The sequence below is a fragment of the Phyllobates terribilis genome, unplaced genomic scaffold (genome assembly GCF_046119375.1).
Source record: "Phyllobates terribilis strain yellow unplaced genomic scaffold, ASM4611937v1 Scaffold_2__4_contigs__length_985480577, whole genome shotgun sequence".
In the NCBI taxonomy this organism is placed as follows: domain Eukaryota; kingdom Metazoa; phylum Chordata; class Amphibia; order Anura; family Dendrobatidae; genus Phyllobates; species Phyllobates terribilis.
In genome coordinates this window covers 49,372,192-49,397,494 of record NW_027362762.1, presented here as the reverse complement: position 1 = coordinate 49,397,494, position 25,303 = coordinate 49,372,192, and the positions used below count along the sequence as shown (strand labels likewise).

The following is a 25,303-nucleotide window of genomic DNA, read 5'->3' as shown; positions in this document are numbered from 1 at the left end:
TTGGGAATGCGTAGGGTGGCCGGGAGTTTTAATTTGTAGGCCACTGGGTTAATTTGCCTGAGGACTTCGAAGGGTCCGATGAATCGAGGACCCAACTTGTAGGAGGGTACTTTGAGCCGCACATGTTTGGAAGAGAGCCAAACCTTGTCGCCCGGACGGAATTGAGGCGGATCCAGACGTCTCTTATCAGCATATCTCTTCATCCGCTCGGAGGACAGAAGAGCGGACCTGGTACTCTCCCAAATGGTAGAAAATTTGCTGACAAGAGACTCCACGGCAGGGCTGTCCACAGAAGCGGAGACAGGAACTGGAATCCGGGGATGTTGGCCACCGACTATAAAGAACGGGGATTTGGAAGAGGATTCGCTCATGGTTATTATAAGAGAATTCGGCCCATGGTAGGAGATCCACCCAATCCGAATGGTGGGCATTAACAAAGTGCCGGAGGTAGCTGGTCAGGATCTGATTGATCCGCTCCACTTGACCATTGGACTGTGGGTGGTAAGCGGAGGAGAAATCCAGGGTGACGTCTAGCAGCTTACATGTGGCTCTCCAGAAGCGTGAGGTGAACTGAACCCCACGATGAGACACGATGTGGAGGGGTAGGCCATGGAGATGGAAAATGTGGCGGATAAAGTCTTTAGCCAGCTCGGGTGCAGATGGGAGACCAGGCAGGGGAATGAAGTGGGCCATTTTAGAAAAGCGGTCAGCAACCACCCAAATGACTGTACAACCGGCAGAAACAGGAAGATCGGTGATAAAGTTCATAGCAATGTGCTGCCATGGAGCAGCAGGTACGGGAAGGGGCAGGTAATGGCCAGCTGGTAGATGTCTGGGAACTTTGTTACGGGCACAGGATGAACAGGCCGCGACGAAGTCTACAACGTCCTTACGCAGGGTAGGCCACCAGTAATGCCGGGTAATGAGCTGGAAGGTCTTCTTTTGGCCAGCATGGCCAGCTAGTTTAGAAGAGTGTCCCCAGCGAAGAACCCTCTCCCGATCTGGTACTGCTACAAACGTCTTACCGGGTGGAAGACGAGTCAGATCCAAGGGGGCCACATTCATCACCTTGGAGGGGTCAATGATGTGCATAGGCTCCTCCTCTTGGTCGGAGGACAGGAAGGATCGGGACAAGGCATCAGCTTTGACGTTCTTGTCCGCCGGGCGGAAATGAAGTATGAAGTCGAAGCGGGCAAAAAACAACGACCACCGGGCCTGGCGAGGATTAAGTCTCTGGGCATTTTGGAGATATGCCAGGTTTTTGTGATCCCTGTAGATGATCACCGGGTAAAGAGCCCCTTCAAGCAGATAGCGCCACTCCTCCAGTGCCAATTTGACGGCTAGCAATTCACGGTCTCCTATGTAGTAGTTGCGCTCAGACGAGGTGAAGATTTTGGAGAAGAAGCCGCAGGTTACCATTCTCCCGGTAGAAGATTTTTGGGTGAGTACCGTTCCGGCTCCGGAGGAGGAGGCATCAACCTCCAGGTAGAATTGTTTATTGCAGTCCGGACGATGCAGGATGGGGGCAGAGGCGAAGGCTCTCTTTAAGGAAAGGAAAGCCTCCTCGGCTTCAGGCGACCATACCTTGGGATTTGCCCCCTTACAGGTAAGCGCAGATATGGGAGCAGTCCGGGACGAGAAGTGTGGGATGAAAAGACGATAGTAATTGGGGAAGCCCAGGAATCGCTGTATCGCCTTCAATCCCTCTGGACGGGGCCATTTTAGGACGGTAGTGAGCTTCTCGGGATCCATTTGCAGACAAGTCTGGGAGATAACATAGCCCAAGAATGGAAGGGAGGTCTGGTCGAAGAGGCACTTCTCGTATTTGGCATAGAGGTGGTTCTGCCGAAGCCTAAGCAGGACCTGACGAACATCCCTCCGGTGTGTGGGGAGATCCAGAGAGAAGACCAAGATATCGTCCAGGTATACCACTACGCAGGAGTACAGGAGGTCACGGAAGATGTCGTTGACCAGCTCTTGAAAGACAGCGGGGGCATTACAGAGACCAAAGGGCATCACGAGGTACTCATAGTGACCGTCCCGGGTATTGAATGCTGTCTTCCACTCGTCTCCTTGATGGATACGGACCAGGTTATATGCTCCTCGTAGATCCAGCTTGGAGAAGATCCTGGCGCCCTTGAGATGGTCAAACAATTCGGAGATGAGCGGCAGGGGGTATTTGTTTTTTACAGTGATTAGATTGAGTCCTCTGTAGTCAATACAGGGACGTAGCGAGCCTTCTTTCTTTTTGACAAATTAGAATCCGGCTCCAGCCGGGGAGGTAGATTTTCGGATAAATCCCCTAGCCAGATTTTCTTCAATGTTTTCAGACATGGCCCGGGTTTCGGCTGCAGACAACGGGTAAATTCGCCCACGGGGAGGAGTGGCGCCAGGTACCAGGTCGATCGGGCAGTCATATGGCCTATGGGGTGGCAACATCTCTGCTTCCTTTTTACCGAAGACGTCCGCATAGGGCCAGTATGGAGCCGGGAGACCGGGTAGATTAGCTGGAGTAGGCGGAGGGCGAGCTGGGCGAACCGGAACCAAGCAGGTCTTATAGCAGTCTGGACCCCACCGGAGTACTTCACCGGATCGCCAGTTCAATACGGGTTCATGTGTCTGGAGCCAAGGTAGACCTAGCAACAGGGAGTGAGAGAGTCCGGATAGCACATGGAAGGAGATCTTCTCGGAGTGCAGCATTCCCACCTGAAGAGTTAAGGGTTCAGTGACGAGCAGGATGGGCACTGGAAGGAGTCTACCATCCACGGAGGCAACTGACAAAGGTTCAGTTAGAGGCTCTACCAAGGACTGGGAGATGAGGTTCCCAGCAGCTCCAGAGTCCAGGTGGGCGATTTCAAAGTGCCGATCCTCTCCCCAGGAGAAAGAGACAGACAAAGTCAGGGAGGGAGAGGACTTACTTTTGTCTTGGACAACCTCTCCGAGCGATCCTAGACACCGGCGTTTCCCGGCCTCTCAGGGCAGAAACGGATCAGGTGCTCCTTGCTGCCACAATAGAAACAGCTCCCCTCGGCCCGGCGTGACTCCTGGCGGGATTTGACCAACTTGGTCTGGTCGACCTGCATGGGCTCGGGTGAGTGCACCCGGGGAGTGACTGAAGAAGAGACAGGTATCTGGAAGTTAGGAGCAAGGCGGGGAAACCTTCTCTCACGGGTAGTTTCCTTGGTACGTTCCTGGAACCGGATGTCAATCCGGGTAGCAAGTGACACCAGGTCGTCCAGGGTGGTAGGGATGTCCCGACCGGCAAGTTCATCTTTAATCCGACCAGAAAGACCCTCCCAGAAGATGGACAGCAAGGCCTCGTTATCCCAGGCAAGCTCAGAAGCGAGGGTACGGAACCGTATGGCATATTGGCCTACGGTGAGACTCCCTTGGCGGAGACGTAGCAGAGAGGAGGCTGACGAGGTCTTTCGTCCCGGTTCATCGAAGACTTTCCAGAAAGCAGTGAGGAAAGCTGACAAGTTGGATACCAGGGGATCCCCTCTCTCCCACAGGGGATTTAGCCAAGCCAGTGCTTCCCCAGTGAGATGGGACATGATGAAGGCCACTTTGGCCCGGTCGGTGGCAAAGTGATGTGCCAAGAGTTCAAAGTGCAGGGTGCACTGGTTAATGAAGCCTCGAGCCAAGGCGGGATCTCCACCAAAACGAGGCGGTGCAGAGAGCCAGGGACCCAGACCGGGTACCATGGCATTGATGGGCAGCGGCGCTGTCGGGGCGTGAGTCGTACGACTGGAGGCAGGTCCAGGTGGAGCAGTCAGTGTGTCCAGGCGGGAGTTGACATTACGCAGGTGGTTCAGGATGGATTCCTGTTGGGATCTTTGACGGGAGACTTCGTGGAACAGGTCAGAGAGCGAGGGAGCTTGGGTGCCACCGGGTGCCATGGCCCGAGCAAACTGTAACGGGGCCGGGTGGTGGAACCTCTGTGCCTTGGAACAAGGAGGGACCCCGAGGGGCAGGTGTTATACTGGGGACGACCTTGTAATAGAGCAGGTGGCTCCCACGGGTCAGGTAGCTGGGACTGACCGAAGTAGCGGGTGGACACAACAGGTAGGTAGCAGTCTCTGGGTGAGTAGGCGGGTGATCACGGGAAGTGACGGAAGAGCAGGTAAGAGTCTCTAAGGCAGGCAGGTGGTCACGGCAAGTGACGGCTAACAGGGTAGGAGTCTCTTGGCTGGCAGGCAGGAGGTCACGGCAAGTGATGGTTGAGCGGGTAAGAGTCTCTTGGCTGGCAGGCAGGCGGTCACGGCAAGTGACGGCGGAGCCTCCAGGTAGGCTAGCAGGCGGGTAGCAGGTGAGTGCTCCCAGGTGAGCGGGCTAGCAGGTACGGCAGGTAGCAGGCAGGTAACTGGCAGGTGCTTCCTGGTCCGCAAGTGGACTTGCCCATAGACAGACTGGCAGATGCAGGAGACAGACTGTCGGGCTGAAGAGCAGACAAGCAGGCAGACAGGACTGGTAGTCAGGCTGGCAACGGGACCTGAGGGCTGAAGCAGAGGTGAGTATGCTTTGCAACAACTTTGCTCGGGCACTTCCATTTTGGAGGATGTGTCTTATATATGGTCACTTTAAGAGAGGGGGAGTGCGCGCGCGCCCTAAGCACAGTGCCCGGGAAGGAGCGTGTGCCGGCAGCAGCGAGGGAAGGAGCGCTGGAGGACGCCGTGCGCTGAACAGGAAAGTGAGAGGGACGGCGTCTCTGCCTAGCAGGAGGCAGAGACGCCGATGCTACTGTGAGGATGTTACCTTTAGTAGCCATTCAAACCCATTTCTGTCAGATTCTGTGCACATTACCAGGCCAAAATCACCAGGGTATGTGAACTTTTGATCAGGTTCATTTGGATATTTTTGGTTGTCATTAAGATTTAAAAAGAGAAAACACAGTAGTTTGACAATAAATGGCTTCACCCAACTAATAACCATGAGTGGAGAAAAAGTTTTTTTTATCATTCATAAAACAAGGCCAAGAAAGGAAAAATTCTGCTGGGATATGTAAACTTTTGAACATACATACATACACACTGTGGGGGGGGGGGAGTTGCGGCGGCGGAGGAGTGGGGAACAGGAGGCAGTAGCCCGCTGCTGCACTCTACACTGCGCCCACTGCTAAATAAAATTAATATTCACTGCTGGAGCAGTGAATATTCATTTTCCTTAATAGTGCGCACACTGTACTTGCAGCGCCGCTCCTGGTATGTATGGCCCCCCTCATCCCTCTTCCTGGTATGCTTGTCACTCCCTGATCCCCATCATGCTGCACGCAAAAAAAAATGATACTCACTTCCTCTCTGCTCCACCACTGCGTCCAGCTCTGCTGCTGACAGGGCTCTCACTGTGTGAGCCACGCATGTCTTAACTGCCATGAGCCCTCACACTGAGATGCTGTGCCGGAATAGTCACTGCTCCCCACACCGGGACAGTGTGCGTGGGAAGCAGTGACCATTCACTCTCCTTAATAGCACGCACACTGTACCCGCAGTGCGATCGGTGTGCCCGCTATTAGAGACCATGAATATTCACTGCAATCCACTCCCATGGGAGTGGGTTGTAGTGAATATTTATGATCTTTAATAGCAGACACACGTGACCACCTGCTGCAGCAGGAGCCGCACTGCGGGTGCAGTGTGAGTGCTATTAAGGAGAGTGAATGGTCACTGCTCCCCACGTACACTGTCACGGCGTGGTGAGCAGTGACTATTCCGGCACTGCATCTCAGTGTGACGGCGCATGGCAGTTACGCCATGACCGGCTCACATAGTGAGATCCCTGTCAGCAGCAGAGCAGGATGCAGCGGTGGAGCAGAGAGGAGGTGAGTATAATTATTTTTTTTGTGTGCAGCGTGATGGGGATCAGGGGGTGCCAAGCATACCAAGATGAGCGATGCCAAGCATAGGAAGAGGGATGAGGGGGGCCATATACATACCAGGATGAGCGATGCCATACATACTAGGAAGAGGGATGAGGGGTACCATACATAGCAGGAAGAGGGATGAATGGGGTCATACATACCAGGAAGAGGGAGGAGGGGGGCCATACATAATGTTTATATAGCGCCAATATATTCCGCAGCGCTTTACAATTCAGAGGTTCATATACAACAGTCATAAGTAACATAGCTAAAGATAATACAATAATTAAAGCTAAAATAATGACGACCCTGCTCGTAAGAGCTTATATTCTACAATGAGGTGGGGGTGACACAAAGTACAGTGGCTTATTTACAATGCCAGCCATCTTGAGGTGATGAGGGATAGATAAAGGCTGCATGAGCTCATCACCAGCCAATATCTGGTGCTTTTGGGTGCGGTAGAGTTTGGTGGAGAGTTATGTTTGGAGAATTAATGAATGGGCTATAAAAATATAAAAAGGACTTCGATACATACCAGGATGAGGGATGAAGGGTGCCATACATACCAGGAAGAGGGGTGCCATGCATGCCAGGAAGAGGGATGAGGGGTGCCAGACATACCAGGAGGAAGGGGGGCCATACATACCAGGATGAGGGGTGCCATACATATCAGAGAGAGGGATGAGGGGGGCCATATACATACCAGGATGAGGGATGAAGGGTGCCACTCATACTAGGAAGAGGGGTGAGGGGTACCATACATACCTGGAAGAGGGGTGCCATACATACCAGGAAGAGGGATGAAGGGTGCCATACATACCAGGATGAGGGGTGCCATACATATCAGAGAGAGGGATGAGGGGGCCCATACATACCAGGAAGAGGGATGACGGGTGCCATACATAACCAGGGAGAGGGATGAGGGGGATCATACATACCAGGATGAGGGATGAAGGGTGCCATAAATACCAGGATGATGATGAGGGGGGCCATACATACCAGGATGGGGATGAAGGAGGCCATACATACCAGGATGAAGTGTGCAATACATACCAGGAAGAGGGATGAGGGAGGCCATACATACTAGGATGAGGGATGAAGGGGACCATGCATGCCAGGATGAAGGGGGCCATATATACCAGGATGAAGGGTACAATCCATACCAGGAAGAGGCATGAGGGGGGCCATGCATACCAGGATGGGGATGAGGGCCACGTATAAAAGGAAGGAGGGAGCCATATATACCAGGATGGGGGATATTAACAGAATTGGGGGACCTTACACCTATAACAGTGTCAGCAACAGACCCCCTTCCCCCTTAACAGGACATCATGATCACATTTTGTGCTTTTTTTTTTTTCTATTTTCCTCCTGTAGGCTCACCTACATGTGTGTTTTTTCTATGTAATTATTTTTATAATCCTTTTTGTATGTCATATTAGATTCCATTTTGTATGCTTCAATCATGGGATTTTCGCTGCTCTGATTGACAGCTAATCATGTGATTTTTATCTTTCATTGGATTGGTGTATTTTTTGTATTTAATCACGTCTGTTCATTAGTCGTATAGCTTTGACAAAGGACTCACATTGCACTCGAAACGCGTTGCTATGGCTAAATATTTTTATATGGAATTGCCATTACTTAAATAAAAAAACTCTTTTTTATCCACGATGGAAGCTGGAATGTTTTTCTAATTCTTGTTTGCGGTCCCTTGAGATTTCGTGCTCCAGAAACGCCGAGAGGTATAGGTTAGATGGCTTTTTTTTCTTCTTGCACAAGTATGTGAGCCCAGCTGAAAACGGTTTGGCTGATTTGAGAAGCTATAAAATTGACCTTCCTTTGAGCTAGTTGAGAATCTGGAGCATTACATTTGTTTGTTCTATGAAACTCTCAAAATGGCCAGAAAAAGAGAACTTTCATGTGAAACTCGACAGTCTATTCTTGTTCTTAGAAATGAAGGCTATTCCATGCGAGAAATTGCCAAGAAACTGAAGATTTCCTGCAGGTGGTGACCACAGACCATTTATCTGTTCTCATCCTTTTTGGCTGCTGTTTTGGTCACTTTTGCATTTTGTCATTGTTCTCACCCCTAGAGGTACAGTAGCATGAGGCGGTGTCTACAACCCACAGAAGTGCAGCTCATCCAGGATGAAGGGAAGCTGTGTCTGTCAGCACAGTGTCCAGAACATGGAGGAGATACCAGGAGACAGGCCAGTACACCAGGAGACGTGGAGGGGGCCGTAGGAGGGCAACAACCCAGCAGCAGGACCGCTACCTCCGCCTTTGTGCAAGGAGCAGGAGGAGCACTACCAGAGCCCTGCAAAATGCAGGCCACTAACATCCATGTGTCTGCTCAAACAGTCAGAAAGACTCATGAGGGTGGTATGAGGGCCCGACGTCCACAAGTAGGTGCTGTGCTCACAGCCCAACACCGTGTAGGACGCTTGGCATTTGCCAGAGAAAACCAAGATTGGCAGATTTCACATTGGCGCCCTGTGCTCTTCACAGATGAAAGTAGGTTCACACTGAGCACGTGACAGACGTGACAGAGTCTGGAGATGCTGTGGAGAGCGATCTGCTGCCTGCAACATCCTTCAGCATGACCGGTTTGGCAGTGGGTCAGTAATGGTGTGGGGTGGCATTTCTTTGGAGGGCCGCACAGCCCTCCATGTGCTCACCAGAGGTAGCCTGACAGCCATTAGGTACCGAGATGAGATCCTCAGACCCCTTGTGAGACCATATGCTGGTGCGGTTGGCCCTGGGTTGCAGTTCCTGCAAGATGAAGGCATTGAAGCTATGGACTGGCCGCCCGTTCCCCAGACCTGAATCCGATTGAGCACATCTGGGACATCATGTCTCGCTCCATCCACCAACGTCACGTTGCACCACAGACTGTCCAGGAGTTGGCGGATGCTTTAGTCCAGGTCTGGGAGGAGATCCCACAGGAGACCATCCGCAACCTCATCAGGAGCATGCCCAGGCGTTGTAGGGAGGTCATACAGGCACGTGGAGGCCACACACAATACTCAGCCTCATCAGGAGCATGCCCAGGCGTTGTAGAGAGGTCATACAGGCACGTGGAGGCCACACACAATACTCGGCCTCATCAGGAGCATGCCCAGGCATTGTAGGGAGGTCATACAGGCACGTGGAGGCCACACACAATGCTCAGCCTCATCAGGAGCATGCCCAGGCGTTGTAGGGAGGTCATACAGGCACGTGGAGGCCACACACAATACTCAGCCTCATCAGGAGCATGCCCAGGCGTTGTAGGGAGGTCATACAGGCACGTGAAGGCCACACACAATACTCAACCTCATCAGGAGCATGCCCAGGCGTTGTAGGGAGGTCATACAGGCACGTGGAGGCCACACACAATACTCAGCCTCATCAGGAGCATGCCCAGGCGTTGTAGGGAGGTCATACAGGCACGTGGAGGTCACTCACAATACTCAGCCTCATCAGGAGCATGCCCAGGCGTTGTAGGGAGGTCATACAGGCACGTGGAGGCCACACACAATACTCAGCCTCATCAGGAGCATGCCCAGGCGTTGTAGGGAGGTCATACAGGCACGTGGAGGCCACACACAATACTCAGCCTCATCAGGAGCATGCCCAGGCGTTGTAGGGAGGTCATACAGGCACGTGGATGCCACACACAATACTCAGCCTCATCAGGAGCATGCCCAGGCGTTGTAGGGAGGTCATACAGGCACGTGGAGGCCACACACAATACTCAGCCTCATCAGGAGCATGCCCAGGCGTTGTAGGGAGGTCATACAGGCACGTGGAGGCCACACACAATACTCAGCCTCATCAGGAGCATGCCCAGGCGTTGTAGGGAGGTCATACAGGCACGTGGAGGCCACACACAATACTCAGCCTCATCAGGAGCATGCCCAGGCGTTGTAGGGAGGTCATGCAGGCACGTGGAGGCCACACACAATACTCAGCCTCATCAGGAGCATGCCCAAGCGTTGTAGGGAGGTCATACAGGCACGTGGAGGCCACACACAATACTGAGCCTCATTTTGACTTGTTTTAAGGACATTACATCAAAGTTGGATCAGCCTGTAATTTGACTTAATTTTGAGTATCATTCCAAATCCAGGCCTCCATGGGAGATTAATTCTGATTTATATTGATCATTTTTATGTTTTATTGTTCTCAATGCATTCCACTATATAATGAATAAGGATTTGCAACAGGAATATTTCATTCAGCGGTACCTAGGATGTGGTATTTAGTGATCCCTTTAGTTTTTTGAGCAGTGGGATTATAAATAATAAAATATATATAAGTTTTATCTGTTGCCTATTAAAGTTGAGAAAAATGTGATGCTGCCCTCTTGTGGTAACTGCTTCATACAGCAGCCTAAACATCCTAAAAACCTTAGAAAACAAACAAAACACACAAAGGATGGGCACAAAAATGTATTAAGAAAATAAGTTAGGCACTGCTTCTAGGTATACATTGCATATAAAGTGCCTATAAAAAGTATTAGCGCCCCCAACCACACTTTTTTCTTTTTTTTTTAGTGTATTGTACATGTAAAAACAGAAAACCACAGTGCATTTAATAGCATAATGTTTTTAAAAATGAGGAAACTAGCGAGAGGCAGAGAATAGATCTGACAACTCAGGAGGAGAGGCTTCATCACAGATAAGACCGAGCAGCGACTAAAAGAATGGAAAACCTTTCTTGGGAGGGAAAAAAAAAAAAAAGTAATTACAAAATTAAAATTTGGCATAAAAGAAATGACGTGCCATCAAATATAGCAGTGGTGGTGATTAGTGTTGAGCCACCCCCATAGTGTTCGGGTTCGGTTCGTCGAACACCGTTAAAACCAATGGCAGGTAAACAAAAACACATAGAAACACATAGAAAACACCTTCAAAGGTGTCCAAAAGCTGACAAACTGCTCAGAAGACACTCTCTTTAATAAAGCCGGCAATTCAGCAGCGGCATACACCGGTACCCGACAATTTAGAACAGAAAGAATAGAGCATCACACATAGATTAGATAGATATAAACATGTCAGTCACATATATAATAAGTACAGTGACAGTGTTGATTACTGTACTTGTCATTTAGTGTTAAAATAAAGGATTTATTAAAAAAAAATTGGCGTGGGGTTCCCCGTAATTTTAGTCTCTAGCGGAGGTTAAGCAGACGGCTGGGGCAGATGTTTGAAGTCTGGGAAGGGGGTAATACCCACGGAGCTTCCCAGGCTACTAATATCAGCCCCCAGCTGAATAACTAGCCTTTACTACCTATTAAAATGGGGGACCCCACCCAAAAAATGATGTGGGGTCCCCCCTATTTTAATAGGTAGCAAAGGCTAGGCAGTCAGCTGGGGGCTGATATTAATAGCCCAGGAAGAGTGCCATGAATATTGGCCCCCTCCCAGGCTAGAAGCACCAGCCGTCAGCCGCCCCAGAAATGGCGCATCCATAGGATGCACCAATTCTGGCACTTAGCCTCGCTCTTCCCACTGCCCTGTAGCGGTGGCAGTGGGGTAATAGGGCTGGGGTTGATGTCCGCTTATAATGCCAGCTGACAGCAAGCCCAGGTTAGTAATGGAGAGGCGTCTATAAGACACCCCCATTACTAACCCCATAGTCAAAGTTAAAAAAAAAACCCACAAACACCCAGAATAAAGTCCTTTAATTGAAATAAACACACAATTCTTTATTGTTCTAAATTAAACCAGACTTACCATCACGCCCATTCCAGCTGAAGCCAATGATCTCCTGCAATAAAAGAAAAATAATAAACCAACCTCATCCTTACCTTTCCATGGTTCCCAGGACAGCTCCAGCTCTGCTACATCGAGATGACAGGCTGGATCGCAGCCGAAAGCTGCAATCCAGCCTGTCATCCCGCAGACACTGAGAAGCGCAGGCATGCTTGTGCTCCTCAGTGTCTCGCTGTGACGGCATAAAGATGAGCCGAGGTCATGTCCAATGAACTCAGTTCACCTCATGCACGTCACTGACAGCGTGGGAGAATTCTCCTGCACTCACCGCATGCGCAGGAGAATTTTCCCACGCTGTCAGTGACGTGCATGAGGTGAACTGAGTTCATTGGACATGAACTAGACTCATCTGGATGCCGTCACAGCCTGACACTGAGGAGCACAAGCATGCCTGCGCTTCTCAGTGTCTGCGGGATGACAGGCTGGATGGCAGCTTTCTGCTGCGGTCCAGCCTGTCATGTGAATGTAGCAGAGCTGGAGCTGTCCTGGGAACCATGGAAAGGTAAGGATGATGTTGGTTTAATATTTTACTTTTATTGCAGGAGATCGTTGGCTTCATTGGAATGGGCGTGATTGTAAGTATGGTTTAATTTAGAACAATAAAGAATTGTGTGTTTATTTCAATTAAAGGACTTTATTCTGGGTGTTTCTGTTTTTTTTTAACTTTGACTATGGGGTTAGTAATGGGGGTGTCTTATAGACGCCTCTCCATTACTAACCTGGGCTTGATGTCAGCTGGCATTATAAGCTGACATCAACCCCAGCCCTATTACCCCACTGCCACCGCTACTGGGCAGTGGGAAGAGCGAGGCTAAGTGCCAGAGTTGGCGCATCCTATGGATGCGCCATTTCTGGGGCGGCTGACGGCTGGTGTTTCTAGCCTGGGAGGGGGCCAATATTCATGGCTCCCTTCCTGGGCTATTAATATCAGCCCCCAGCTGACTGCCTAGCCTTTGCTAGCTATTAAAATAGGGGGGTCCCCCATTTTAATAGGTAGTAAAGGCTAGGTATTCAGCTGGGGGCTGATATTAGTAGCCTGGGAAGCTCCGTGGGTATTACCCCCTTCCCAGGCTTCAAACATTTGCCCCAGCCGTCTGCTTAACCTCCGCTAGAGCCTAAAATTACGGGGAACCCCACGCCAATTTTTTTTTTTAATGAATCCTTTATTTTAACACTAAATGACAAGTACAGTAAGCAGCACTGTCCCTGTACTTCATATATATGTGGCTGACATGTTTATATCTATCTAATCTATGTGTGAAGCTCTATTCTTTCTGTTATAAATTGTCGGGTACCGGTGTATGCCGCTGCTGAATTGCCGGCTTTTCATGTTTCACTGTTGGCACTGTTCCCATCGATTTGGGCAATCACTGTAATGCCACAACCACCATGGCTGCGGCATTACAGTGAGTGGCAGACAATCCCTGCATGATTGGTGCTCTAAATAGCGCCAGACATGCAGGACACGCTTTTGGTGCACGAACAGTTATCGAACATAACCTCGAACAGCCGAATTTTTTGCAAATCGTTCGCGTTCGTCGAACGACTCGAACACCGCCCAAAACAGCTCGAATTTGAGATTGGCGAACAGTTCTAGTTGAACACCGCTCATCTCTAGTGGTGATGGCTTCTTCACTTCTAGGCAGAACACACGGGAAGGAATCAAAACATGGAAGGCAAATGGGTGTAGAAACCTGCTGCAGTCCGCAAGGGAACGTCAGCACCGAGGAGCCACCGGCTGCATTATACAATCCGTATACAAGGGCCGCGATTTCTAGAACGGCCATGGGTCTCCCGACCTTAACGGCCTCACAGGCATACATTAGGAGATTGAGCCAGGAGATCTGCAAAACGAAACAGATGTGCGAATCCAGGATTAGGATAGATTTCTCTGACTGTCAGATTCATGTGAATGGGGCTTGAGACATTTCTAGGCAGCAGACGCTGGGAGGAAACTAAAGATGGATAATCAATGTGCAAGCAGAGCGATCTGGTGGAAAAGCTGCTGCAGTCCATAAGAGATCGGCAGCAACTAGAGAGATCTGGTGGAAAAGCTGCTGCCGTCCATAAGAGATCGGCAGCAACTAGAGAGATCTGGTGGAAAAGCTGCTGCCGTCCACAAGAGATCTGCAGCAACTAGAGAGATCTGGTGGAAAAGCTGCTGCCGTCCACAAGAGATCTGCAGCAACTAGAGAGATCTGGTGGAAAAGCTGCTGCAGTCCATAAGAGATCTGCAGCAACTAGAGAGATCTGGTGGAAAAGCTGCTGCAGTCCATAAGAGATCTGCAGCAACTAGAGAGATCTGGTAGAAAAGCTGCTGCAGTCCATAAGAGATCGGCAGCAACTAGAGAGATCTGGTGGAAAAGCTGCTGCAGTCCATAAGAGATCTGCAGCAACTAGAGAGATCTGGTGGAAAAGCTGCTGCAGTCCATAAGAGATCTACAGCAACTAGAGAGATCTGGTGGAAAAGCTGCTGCAGTCCATAAGAGATCTACAGCAACTAATGAGATCTGGTGGAAAACCTGCTGCCGTCCATAAGAGATCTGCAGCAACTAGAGAGATCTGGTGGAAAAGCTGCTGCAGTCCATAAGAGATCTACAGCAACTAGAGAGATCTGGTGGAAAAGCTGCTGCAGTCCATAAGAGATCTGCAGCAACTAGAGAGATCTGGTGGAAAAGCTGCTGCCGTCCACAAGAGATCTGCAGCAACTAGAGAGATCTGGTGGAAAAGCTGCTGCAGTCCATAAGAGATCTACAGCAACTAGAGAGATCTGGTAGAAAAGCTGCTGCAGTCCATAAGAGATCTACAGCAACTAATGAGATCTGGTGGAAAACCTGCTGCCGTCCATAAGAGATCTGCAGCACTTAAGAACTTTATGGTGGATGCAGCTGATTTCTTTCAGAAATTCCAGTGACTTCTATTCATGTGAACAGGACCTTGCAGAAACTTTTGCAACAAGTCCGTCATTTTTGGACTGACCCTAAACAGCAAATTAAAGAAACTCTGATTTCTACACCTGTAAAGACAGTTATGGCAAATCTGAACACACTCAAAGCTGTGAGGGTTGGGAGGGGGTGAATACTTATGCACTGGACTATTCTTGTGTTAATTGGCAGCTCAGAAAATTTGAGATTGGCTTTTTCGGCACTGGACTAAAAAAAACACTGATTCAATGATGGCGAGGGGGCGTGAATACTTTTTAGAGGTACCGAATCCACCAGAACAGTTCGCTCTTCAGTAATTTACACCTCCTGCTTGTGTTACATTATTTTAATAAGTGACCCCCTATAGATTATATCCCGGTGTATCCTGTGCTATTTTCACGGGACGACGCTCCACACACCCGACGCGCGTTTTTATTTGCTGTGGCTCGGACCCAACGAAAACCCACAGATTGTGCGCTAAGAATATCCCCGCGTCGGAGGATGAGGCAGAAATACTTGATCCCGGAAAGGCAATAATATAATAAAAATTAGTCAAAAGTCACATTTAATAGGAAAGATGATGGGAGTGTTGGTCACTCCACCCGTTCAGTCGCCAGTGGAGCGATGTGACAGCCATGTCCCGTCGGCGAGGCTGCGTACTCCACGGCTCTGTATAAAGGGGGGCGCCGTCACGCACAGGCACTCTCAGCGGGTACTTGGAATATAGAAATAAGTAGAGTTGTAGTCCGAGATGCTGCATAGACTGTCGGGAGTCCTTGGAATGTTTTGTCTTTCCGTCTCCTCTCGTTCAGTCATTGCCTCTTGGAAGATTCCACCATAATCACCGGCCACATCCCGTACAGGAACTGCTCAGAAGAAGACCAGAGACGGGAATCAATACGGGGTATCACCAGCGCCACACCTGCCAACAGGTGGTCTGTGGTACTGCACTAAGCAGGTACTTACCTTCACCTTGGGCCGATACTTAAGGTAAAGAGTCCGCGTATACAAGCTAAAAAGAGACCAAGCGAGATCCAGTTAGAGCAGAGCCGCGGCACACACCTGGAGCATTAGATACCAAAACCAACTTATTCACAGTGGATCCTACGGCAAATCTGCAATAAATCTGCAGCAGATGGCGCTGACCATTTTATTCTATAAATACCAACTTTGCATTAATTCCTTTCTGGATTTGTTGCAGATTTTTACAAGGAATTTACAGACTCAATCTGCAGAGTTCCCCCGAAAAATTAACAATTTTAAAGGTATGTATGTTCACACATCATGGTTTTTTCAGTGTTTTTTTTTTTTTGCTGCAGATTTTTATGCTAATTTTCAGCTGCCTTTTTTGCACTACCAGCAAAGTCTATGAGAAACCAGAATTCTCATGTTTTTATTTTTTTGGTTCAGGATTTTGTGCCTTGCTGAAAAATGCATAAAAAAAAAAAGCACCAAAAACTGCAAGAAAAATACTGAACAAAATGCCCCTGAAGATAAACTTTTGCTGCAGATTTGTGATGCAAAAAAAACCCAAAAAAAACATGATGTGTGAACATAGCCTTAGGCTTGTTTTCTTATGGGACAAGTCGGTAGTTTTGAATATTAATATTTTTCATTATATAAAAATGTCCTGAAAAATGGAAAAAAAAAAAAATCCAAGTGCAGTTAAATTGTAAAAAACAAACACAAATCAGTGTCTTCTTTTAAGGAAAAACAAAAACTACGTGTTTTTTTTTTTTTTTTTGTAAGGGGAGATGGGTGGGGAACAAAAAAAAAAAAAGTGATTTGTGGGTTTTATTTTTTTTTTTCCACAATTTCACTGCACTTGGAATTTGTTTTCCATTTTTTCAGTAATTTATATAATGAAAAATTGTGTCATACCACACCACTTTATTGATCCTGATGGAAATTATTCAAAACTCTTGGTAAAAACAAGAGTCAACAGGCGAGATAAAAAATAAAGAAATAATTATATCTCTCGGAAGAAGGGGGAGGGGAAAAAAAAAAATGTGAGCGTAACAAATGAAAATTGGCTGAGGTGGGAAAGGGTTAAAGACCCATCCACGTATATATTGCGCTTTAATTTTCTTGTGCAGAAACGGAGCTGAAAACCTGCATCAGCGCACAAATACCGCATTGGCATGCATAAGTGCTGTGTACACAAAAAAAAAAACCATCAGGAGATATTGAATATCTGCAAAGTTGTTTAAAATAATGTTATGGCAATAAAAAACACCCACATGAACCTATAAAATACTTAAAAGGAGTAGTTATGAAAAAAGGCAAAAATCAAATAAATAATAATAAAAAAAAAAAAAAGCTGATCAATTACCTAAACAAGATGTGCAGGTAGGAGCCCAGTCCGGTCAGTATGTGCCACCAAGCATGGAACTGCGTCACTGCCCCCAGGACTGGAGGCATCTTCTGTCTGACGTCCCTGCAACAGACACATGACACTTCTATATGTGCCCGGGCAGTGCGGCACGTATACCTGCAGCCGCCCGTGTGATATCTGGGTGATCAGCAGCTACATTGAAGGTTGTCAGCTCAACGTTTGTGACCGATGTGATGCGTCACCCCGCACAGCCGCCTAAACAATTCTTACCTCCAGGTGTCGCAGAAAATGTTGTCCACGTTCCAGAGCAAAAATCCAATTAAAAACACTCCTAACGAGGTGTAAGCCAGGCCCCTCAGCCACGGGTACACCCTGCAACAAGATAATGGGCAGTCAGCAAACGGCAGGGAGGAAGAAAAAGGGGAGAGCCAGCGCACCGGAAAAAGGGGGAGAGCCAGCGCACCGGAAAAAGGGGGAGAGCCAGCGCACCGGAAAAAGGGGGAGAGCCAGCGCACCGGAAAAAGGGGGAGAGCCAGCGCACCGGAAAAAGGGGGAGAGCCAGCGCACCGGAAAAAGGGGGAGAGCCAGCGCACCAGAAAAAGGGGGAGAGCCAGCGCACCAGAAAAAGGGGGAGAGCCAGCGCACCAGAAAAAGGGGGAGAGCCAGCGCACCAGAAAAAGGGGGAGAGCCAGCGCACCAGAAAAAGGGGGAGAGCCAGCGCACCAGAAAAAGGGGGAGAGCCAGCGCACCAGAAAAAGGGGGAGAGCCAGCGCACCAGAAAAAGGGGGAGAGCCAGCGCACCAGAAAAAGGGGGAGAGCCAGCGCACCAGAAAAAGGGGGAGAGCCAGCGCACCGGAAAAAGGGGGAGAGCCAGCGCACCGGAAAAAGGGGGAGAGCCAGCGCACCGGAAAAAGGGGGAGAGCCAGCGCACCGGAAAAAGGGGGAGAGCCAGCGCACCGGAAAAAGGGGGAGAGTCAGCGCACCGGAAAAAGGGGGAGAGCCAGCGCACCGGAAAAAGGGGGAGAGCCAGCGCACCAGAAAAAGGGGGAGAGCCAGCGCACCAGAAAAAGGGGGAGAGCCAGCGCACCAGAAAAAAGGGGAGAGCCAGCGCACCAGAAAAAGGGGGAGAGCCAGCGCACCAGAAAAAGGGGGAGAGCCAGCGCACCAGAAAAAGGGGGAGAGCCAGCGCACCAGAAAAAGGGGGAGAGCCAGCGCACCAGAAAAAGGGGGAGAGCCAGCGCACCAGAAAAAGGGGGAGAGCCAGCGCACCAGAAAAAGGGGGAGAGCCAGCGCACCAGAAAAAGGGGGAGAGCCAGCGCACCAGAAAAAGGGGGAGAGCCAGCGCACCAGAAAAAGGGGGAGAGCCAGCGCACCAGAAAAAGGGGAGAGCTTTTTCCCTGCCCTGGATGACCAGCCAAACTGAAGAAAACACTGACATTTACATTTTTATTTCACCCTTTGTCTACCATTATGTGAGTAATGTGTCAATCATAGCAAAGGGTATAATGTAGAGGTAAGCAAAAAGTCACAGGGCCCTGGTCCAGTGGCCACATTGGTAGTCAGTGGCCATCAGACCAGATCTTCCTCCTACCTGCCGGCATACCTGGCACCCCTTCTCATCGACAGTCCTGACACACCATGCTCGTCGGGCTTTCTAATCAGAAAAGGCGCCGGGAACGCCGGCAGGTAGGTGTCGTTTCTCACAACACTGGACCAGTGGCCACTGACTACTGATCTGGCCTCTGAAGCAGGGTTCTTCTATTTTCTTTTTTGCTCCCCTCTTGTATAATGCGTTCTAGACCCTTATTAGGACTATTTGGGCCTTAACCAGCCACTCGGTCACTTTTGCCACACTGTACACTTCACCCCCTCCAAAAAATACATTAAAAATGGCTGCATTTTTTTTTTCCACTAGTACATTATATAGTAAAAGAGGATTCATTCAAAACTAGAACTCATCCTGGGGGAGTGGGGGAGTCGGGGGGGGGGGGGGGGAGACCTTGTGAAGCGATGCCGATGGGGACATTTTTTTTTATAAAACTTATGACTTTTGGAACAAGGGGAGGAAAAAAATAAAATTGCAAAAAAAACATTAAAATTTGCCATCGGGAAGAGATTAAAGGGGCGTCCCATTTGCAAAATCTGGCACCAATAAAGGACATATGGAGGGGAGGAGGGTTAATATTGTAAAGTAGTCCAAATAGGATGTTTAATAAAAAAAAAAAAAAAAAAAAAAAGAAGAACAACAACATTAAAAACAACAACGTGTCAGGCCTTACCATGTAACTATATACACAGATCGGAGGACGAGGAAGCCCACCAGCACGCCGTACATCACCTGCGGAGGGAGAATACATAAAGGAAATAACTTCACGTCACTATAAGATGGAGGGGCGGCCTCCGCATGCCGGCTCATCTATAGACAGAGCAGTGGGGGACGCTCCGGCGGCTCATCTATAGACAGAGCAGTGGGGGACGCTCCGGCGGCTCATCTATAGACAGAGCAGTGGGGGACGCTCCGGCGGCTCATCTATAGACACAGCAGTGGGGGACGCTCCGGCGGCTCATCTATAGACACAGCAGTGGGGGACGCTCCGGCAGCTCATCTATAGACACAGCAGTGGGGGAAGCTCCGGCGGCTCATCTATAGACAGCAGTGGGGGACGCTCCGGCGGCTCATCTATAGACAGAGCAGTGGGGGAAGCTCCGGCGGCTCATCTATAGACAGCAGTGGGGGACGCTCCGGCGGCTCATCTATAGACAGAGCAGTGGGGGACGCTCCGGCGGCTCATCTATAGACACAGCAGTGGGGGACGCTCCGGCGGCTCATCTATAGACACAGCAGTGGGGGACGCTCCGGCGGCTCATCTATAGACACAGCAGTGGGGGACGCTCCGGCAGCTCATCTATAGACACAGCAGTGGGGGACGCTCCGGCGGCTCATCTATGGACAGAGCAGTGGGGGACGCTCCGGCGGCTCATCTATGGACAGAGCAGTGGGGGACGCTCCGGCGGCTCATCTATAGACAGAGCAGTGGGGGACGCGCCGGCGGCTCATCTATAGACACAGCAGTGGGGGACGCTCCGGCGGCTCATCTATAGACAGAGCAGTGAGGGACGCTCCGGCGGCTCATCTATGGACAGAGCAGTGGGGGACGCTCCGGCGGCTCATCTATAGACAGAGCAGTGGGGGACGCGCCGGCGGCTCATCTATAGACAGAGCAGTGGGGGACGCGCCGGCGGCTCATCTATAGACAGAGCAGTGGGGGACGCTCCGGCGGCTCATCTATAGACAGAGCAGTGGGGGACGCTCCGGCGGCTCATCTATAGACAGAGCAGTGAGGGAAGCTCCGGCGGCTCATCTATAGACAGAGCAGTGGGGGACGCTCCGGCTGCAGACAGATGGGAGTTTTTGGTCAATGTTTTTTTTGATAATTCCTTACCATTTTCAGGAGGTCTGCTTGCTGTCAGTGAATGAGATCATTCAAAGGTTACAATAAGGCTTAACCCTTCCCCCGCCACCATAACCAAGTCCTATTACAGCTGAAGGCTCCGTTGCAGTGTATCAGTGTTGGCAATGCTCATATTGCTAAACGTAGCAGAAGACTTCAGGCTGACACACTGTAACAAACACTCAGGACAGGAGGGGGCATTTGTGATTTTTTTTGGGGAAGGGGAGGCCGGAAACACTGCAGCAAACACTCAGCTGTGAGAAATAAGAGGTCACTGGGAGGTTTAGCCTCTTTTGTGTAGGTCTTTGTAATGCTGGATAATCCATATCCGGCAGTCATTTCCTCCAGAGTTTGCTGCTCTTATCATGCAAGTATAAGATAAGTGGCTCTGTCTCTCCACCATGCTTTACACTACAGCTATGATAAGTGGCTCCACCTGAGCTTCAGGCTGTCTCTCCACCATGCTTTACACTACAGCTCTGGTCCAATAGGACAAAGCCATGATCAGTCACATCTTCTTAGCTGAACAGTCTATTAAAGTCAAAGGTAATCGCCTATCTGCCCTCTGTACTAACAGAGGCTGTCCCTCTACCATGCTTTACACTACAGTTCCACTCCATTAGGGCACGGTCATGATCGGTGACAGCTTCTTAGCTGAATTGTCTATCAAAGGTCGCGGTATTAGGAATCTGATTTGTCTTATCAGAAGCACAGACTACTGCTGACTAGCCACCATGCTTTACACTACAGTTCTACTCTATTAGGGCACAATCATGACATGAACAGCTGTCCTAGATCTGCTTCTTGTGAATGTTTCCCTCGTGGTCTTTCCCTCTTCCTCCACTTCCCTGAATTGGCCTGAACCAATCATTTCTTGAAAAGGGATTTAACTAGCCCAAAATTGCCTTGCTGAGTACCATCTGAATGGCGGCGGTCCTCCGATTGATGGTTTGATGTGTAGGCCCATACAATTTGGGCCATATTATCAGTCCTTGGACCATTTTTTGGATCTCTGTCCTATACATAGCTCATGGGCACCTCATCATTGGGGGTCTGAGTATATAGTTTGTATAAGGGTTTCTTTATGTATGACACCGTCCTCCTCCAGCACACATACATATGAGTAAATCTATTATCCCCATAATTATATTAATATTTATTAAGGTTACTACTTAAATGTAGTTTGATAAGGAGTCAATACTCAGATGATAGCAGTAACAATATTGCCGTACCTTAGGATCCTACCTGTATCTGCCTATATTACCACTTTAATTACATTGTCTGTGGGAGTCGAGATTATGCGCTTATGTCTGTTCAGTGGGCTTTCCTCTGACCGTATCTGTTGTGCTTGGACCCGGAAGTGACGCAGTATGTCACTTCCGGTTGCGCTGAATCGAGCATACATCATTCTCCCCGTATGTTCTGGAGCTTGTATTCGGCGCTTATGCTCATGGTGACGATGAGCGTCCTCCAGCGTCTTTAGAGGTAGACATGCGCAGTAGCATTTGTGGGGACAAAGGAGTCCTATGGTAATCAGGTGCCGCTTTTTAAGGAAGGGCGTATGTTTGCGTGGCTGAGTCTATTTAACCCTAGGCCATTGGCGGCACGTTGCGGCCAGCCCTCCTGTATCTGGAGTGATCCCCTGCGTAGCTTTTTGTATCAGCCTCCTGATCAACCTGATTCTGGGGAAACGCGTCGGGGCGATTGCATAATCAGAGATAAGTCCTATCAATTTATTATAATATTGCCATTATACCTATGCTAGGAAAACGGTTGTATCAGATTAGGCAGTCACCTTATCCTTCTGTTATAGCTCACTTACGTAGGGCATTACAGGGATAGTTAGGGGCAGCCGCCGTGGAGTGGGGGTGCCAAATTTGCTTTTTAGGGTGCCAACCCCCGCGATAAGGACTTTTGAAGGGCTTATCAGGGCGATTTTAAGTCCGTCCTTCACAGTAACAATCCTCTTTTGGGTCATATAGCATTCATAGTTAGCTATATCTCATTTTTTTGTTTTAGAGAATCTAATAAAATTATTGGTTTTAAAGGATTTATATGTTGACTCAAAGGTCGCAGTATTAGGATCCTGATTTGTCTTATCACAAGCACAGGCTACTGCTGACTCTCCACCATGCTTTACACTACAGTTCTACTCTATTAGGGCACAACAATCATGAACATGCCTCTTAGGAAGTAACGTCAGTTGAAGTCAGGGATAGTCTGTAATATAACCTATTGCCTCATCAGAGGCTTCCTCTACTGCAGTATCCCTCGCCATGCTTTACACTGCAGCTCCGCTTGTCCAGATTGCCTGTCATGCGTCAGCACAAGTTCCCTGCTGCGTGAAGTGACGATCACTTTAACAGATACTAATAGTAATCCTACCTGATGAAACACTGGCTCCTTCCATAGTAAGTAAACCTGACATAGAAAAAAGAAAAACAGGCATTATTGATGTATGCGCCGGATGTCATCCCAGTCCTATACTATACACATGTAGCAGAGCTCAGCCAGCTACACATAGCAGGATATTAATGTAACTGAATGAGGCCCAAATGGGGACCCAATGAAAACGCTTTATCCCAACTACCCATAATTTAATCAGTGCAATTCATGCCATAAGCCACTAGAGGGCGCCATCTGCACACTATCATTCACCGCAATGTCGGCGCAAACAGAAGAAATATGAATAGCATAACAATTTTTTCCTCCCCCCACGGGTGAACAGTTATCCCCCCCACACTTACTGTAGTTACTATTACACTGAAAAGCATTAATAGGACGAGCAGCAAATAATTATAGGAGTTTCTGTTCTTGAAACATTCATATCTGAAAAAAGAGAAACAAAAGCAGAAAGTCACAGAATGCAAGATCCAGACGGATTCGAAGGGATTGGATACTGCCCCCTGATGATAAAAAAGTAGTACTGCAAGAGTCCCAGATCATCACAACGGACCACGGTTGACCAGGGAGCCACTTGATACAAACTTCTCATTCCAAATGAACACTTACATAATGTGATCACTAGATGGCAGCAGAGCTCAGGAGAAATGGGAGCAGGATTACCACTTTCCTTTGCTTCCCCCTCCCCATAAATACATAAATATATATTTTTATAGGATAAGTTTCATTATATATTAAATTAAGCAGTGCCATTAAACAACACATAGGAAACACAAAAAAAATCTATTTAGTTTTCTGTAAAAAAAAAAAATATATATATATTTTTTTATACATATTCTAAAAAAATGATTACCGATACTAGAGATATACAGTACAGACCAAAAGTTTGGACACACCTTCTCATTTAAAGATTTTTCTGTATTTTCATGACTATGAAAATTGTACATTCACACTGAAGGCATCAAAACTATGAATTAACACATGTGGAATTATATACTTAACAAAAAAGTGTGAAACAACTGAAAATATGTCTTATATTCTAGGTTCTTCAAAGTAGCCACCGTTTGCTTTGATGACTGCTTTGCACACTCTTGGCATTCTCTTGATGAGCTTCAAGAGGTAGTCACCGGAAATGGTCTTCACTTCACAGGTGTGCCCTGTCAGGTTTAATAAGTGGGATTTCTTGCCTTATAAATGGGGTTGGGACCATCAGTTATGTTGTGCAGAAGTCAGGTGGATACACAGCTGATAGTCCTACTGAATAGACTGTTAGAATTTGTATTATGGCAAGAAAAAAGCAGCTAAGTAAAGAAAAACGAGTGGCCATCATTACTTTAAGAAATGAAGGTCAGTCAGTGCGAAAAATTGGGCAAACTTTGAAAGTGTCCCCAAGTGCAGTTGCAAAAACCATCAAGCGCTGCAAAGAAACTGGCTCACATGGGGACCGCCCCAGGAAAGGAAGACCAAGAGTCACCTCTGCTTCTGAGGATAAGTTTATCCGAGTCACCAGCCTCAGAAATCGCAGGTTAACAGCAGCTCAGATTAGAGACCAGGTCAATGCCACACAGAGTTCTAGCAGCAGACACATCTCTACAACAACTGTTAAGAGGAGACTTTGTGCAGCAGGCCTTCATGGTAAAATAGCTGCTAGGAAACCACTGCTAAGGACAGGCAACAAGCAGAAGAGACTTGTTTGGGCTAAAGAACACAAGGAATGGACATTAGACCAGTGGAAATCTGTGCTTTGGTCTGATGAGTCCAAATTTGAGATCTTTGGTTCCAACCACCGTGTCTTTGTGCGACGCAGAAAAGGTGAACGGATGGACTCTACATGCCTGGTTCCCACCATGAAGCATGGAGGAGGAGGTGTGATGGTGTGGGGGTGCTTTGCTGGTGACACTGTTGGGGATTTATTAAAAATTGAAGGCATACTGAACCAGCATGGTTACCACAGCATCTTGCAGCGGCATGCTATTCCATCCGGTTTGCGTTTAGTTGGACCATCATTTATTTTTCAACAGGACAATGACCCCAAACTCACCTCCAGGCTGTGTAAGGGCTATTTGACCAAGAAGGAGAGTGATGGGGGGCTACGCCAGATGACCTGGCCTCCACAGTCACCAGACCTGAACCCAATCGAGATGGTTTGGGGTGAGCTGGACCGCAGAGTGAAGGCAAAAGGGCCAACAAGTGCTAAGCATCTCTGGGAACTCCTTCAAGATTGTTGGAAGACCATTTCCGGTGACTACCTCTTGAAGCTCATCAAGAGAATGCCAAGAGTGTGCAAAGCAGTCATCAAAGCAAAAGGTGGCTACTTTGAAGAAGAGATCAATGACTATATTGTTCATTTTCTCACACATCCCGTTGGTTTGTGGATGGTAAGGCGTTGTCCGAATCTTCTTACAGCCATAGAGGTTGCAGAACTCTTGGAAGATTTCAGCCTCGAACGCTGGACCCTGGTCTGTCAGGACCTGTTCCGGATACCCGTGTGGACGGCAGAAGTATTGCTGGAAGGCTCTGGCCGCCGTTTGAGCTGTCAAGTCTTTTACAGGGACCACCACTAGGTCCAG

General features: G+C 48.7%; 1 protein-coding gene across 1 annotated transcript in view; it reads right to left on the bottom strand.

Moving 5' to 3' along the window:
* Positions 1-15,091: 15,091 nt before the first annotated feature.
* Positions 15,092-25,303, bottom strand: part of ACER3 (alkaline ceramidase 3) — a 53,596-nt gene continuing 43,384 nt past the window's right edge. The window contains exons 5-11 of the mRNA XM_073661573.1: positions 23,078-23,159; positions 22,716-22,751; positions 19,158-19,216; positions 17,149-17,250; positions 16,876-16,980; positions 15,510-15,555; positions 15,092-15,409 (exon numbers count right to left, since the gene is read on the bottom strand). Coding sequence (XP_073517674.1) covers positions 15,356-15,409; positions 15,510-15,555; positions 16,876-16,980; positions 17,149-17,250; positions 19,158-19,216; positions 22,716-22,751; positions 23,078-23,159 — 484 coding nt within the window. The 3' untranslated portion in view covers positions 15,092-15,355. The remainder of the gene's footprint in view (positions 15,410-15,509; positions 15,556-16,875; positions 16,981-17,148; positions 17,251-19,157; positions 19,217-22,715; positions 22,752-23,077; positions 23,160-25,303) is intronic.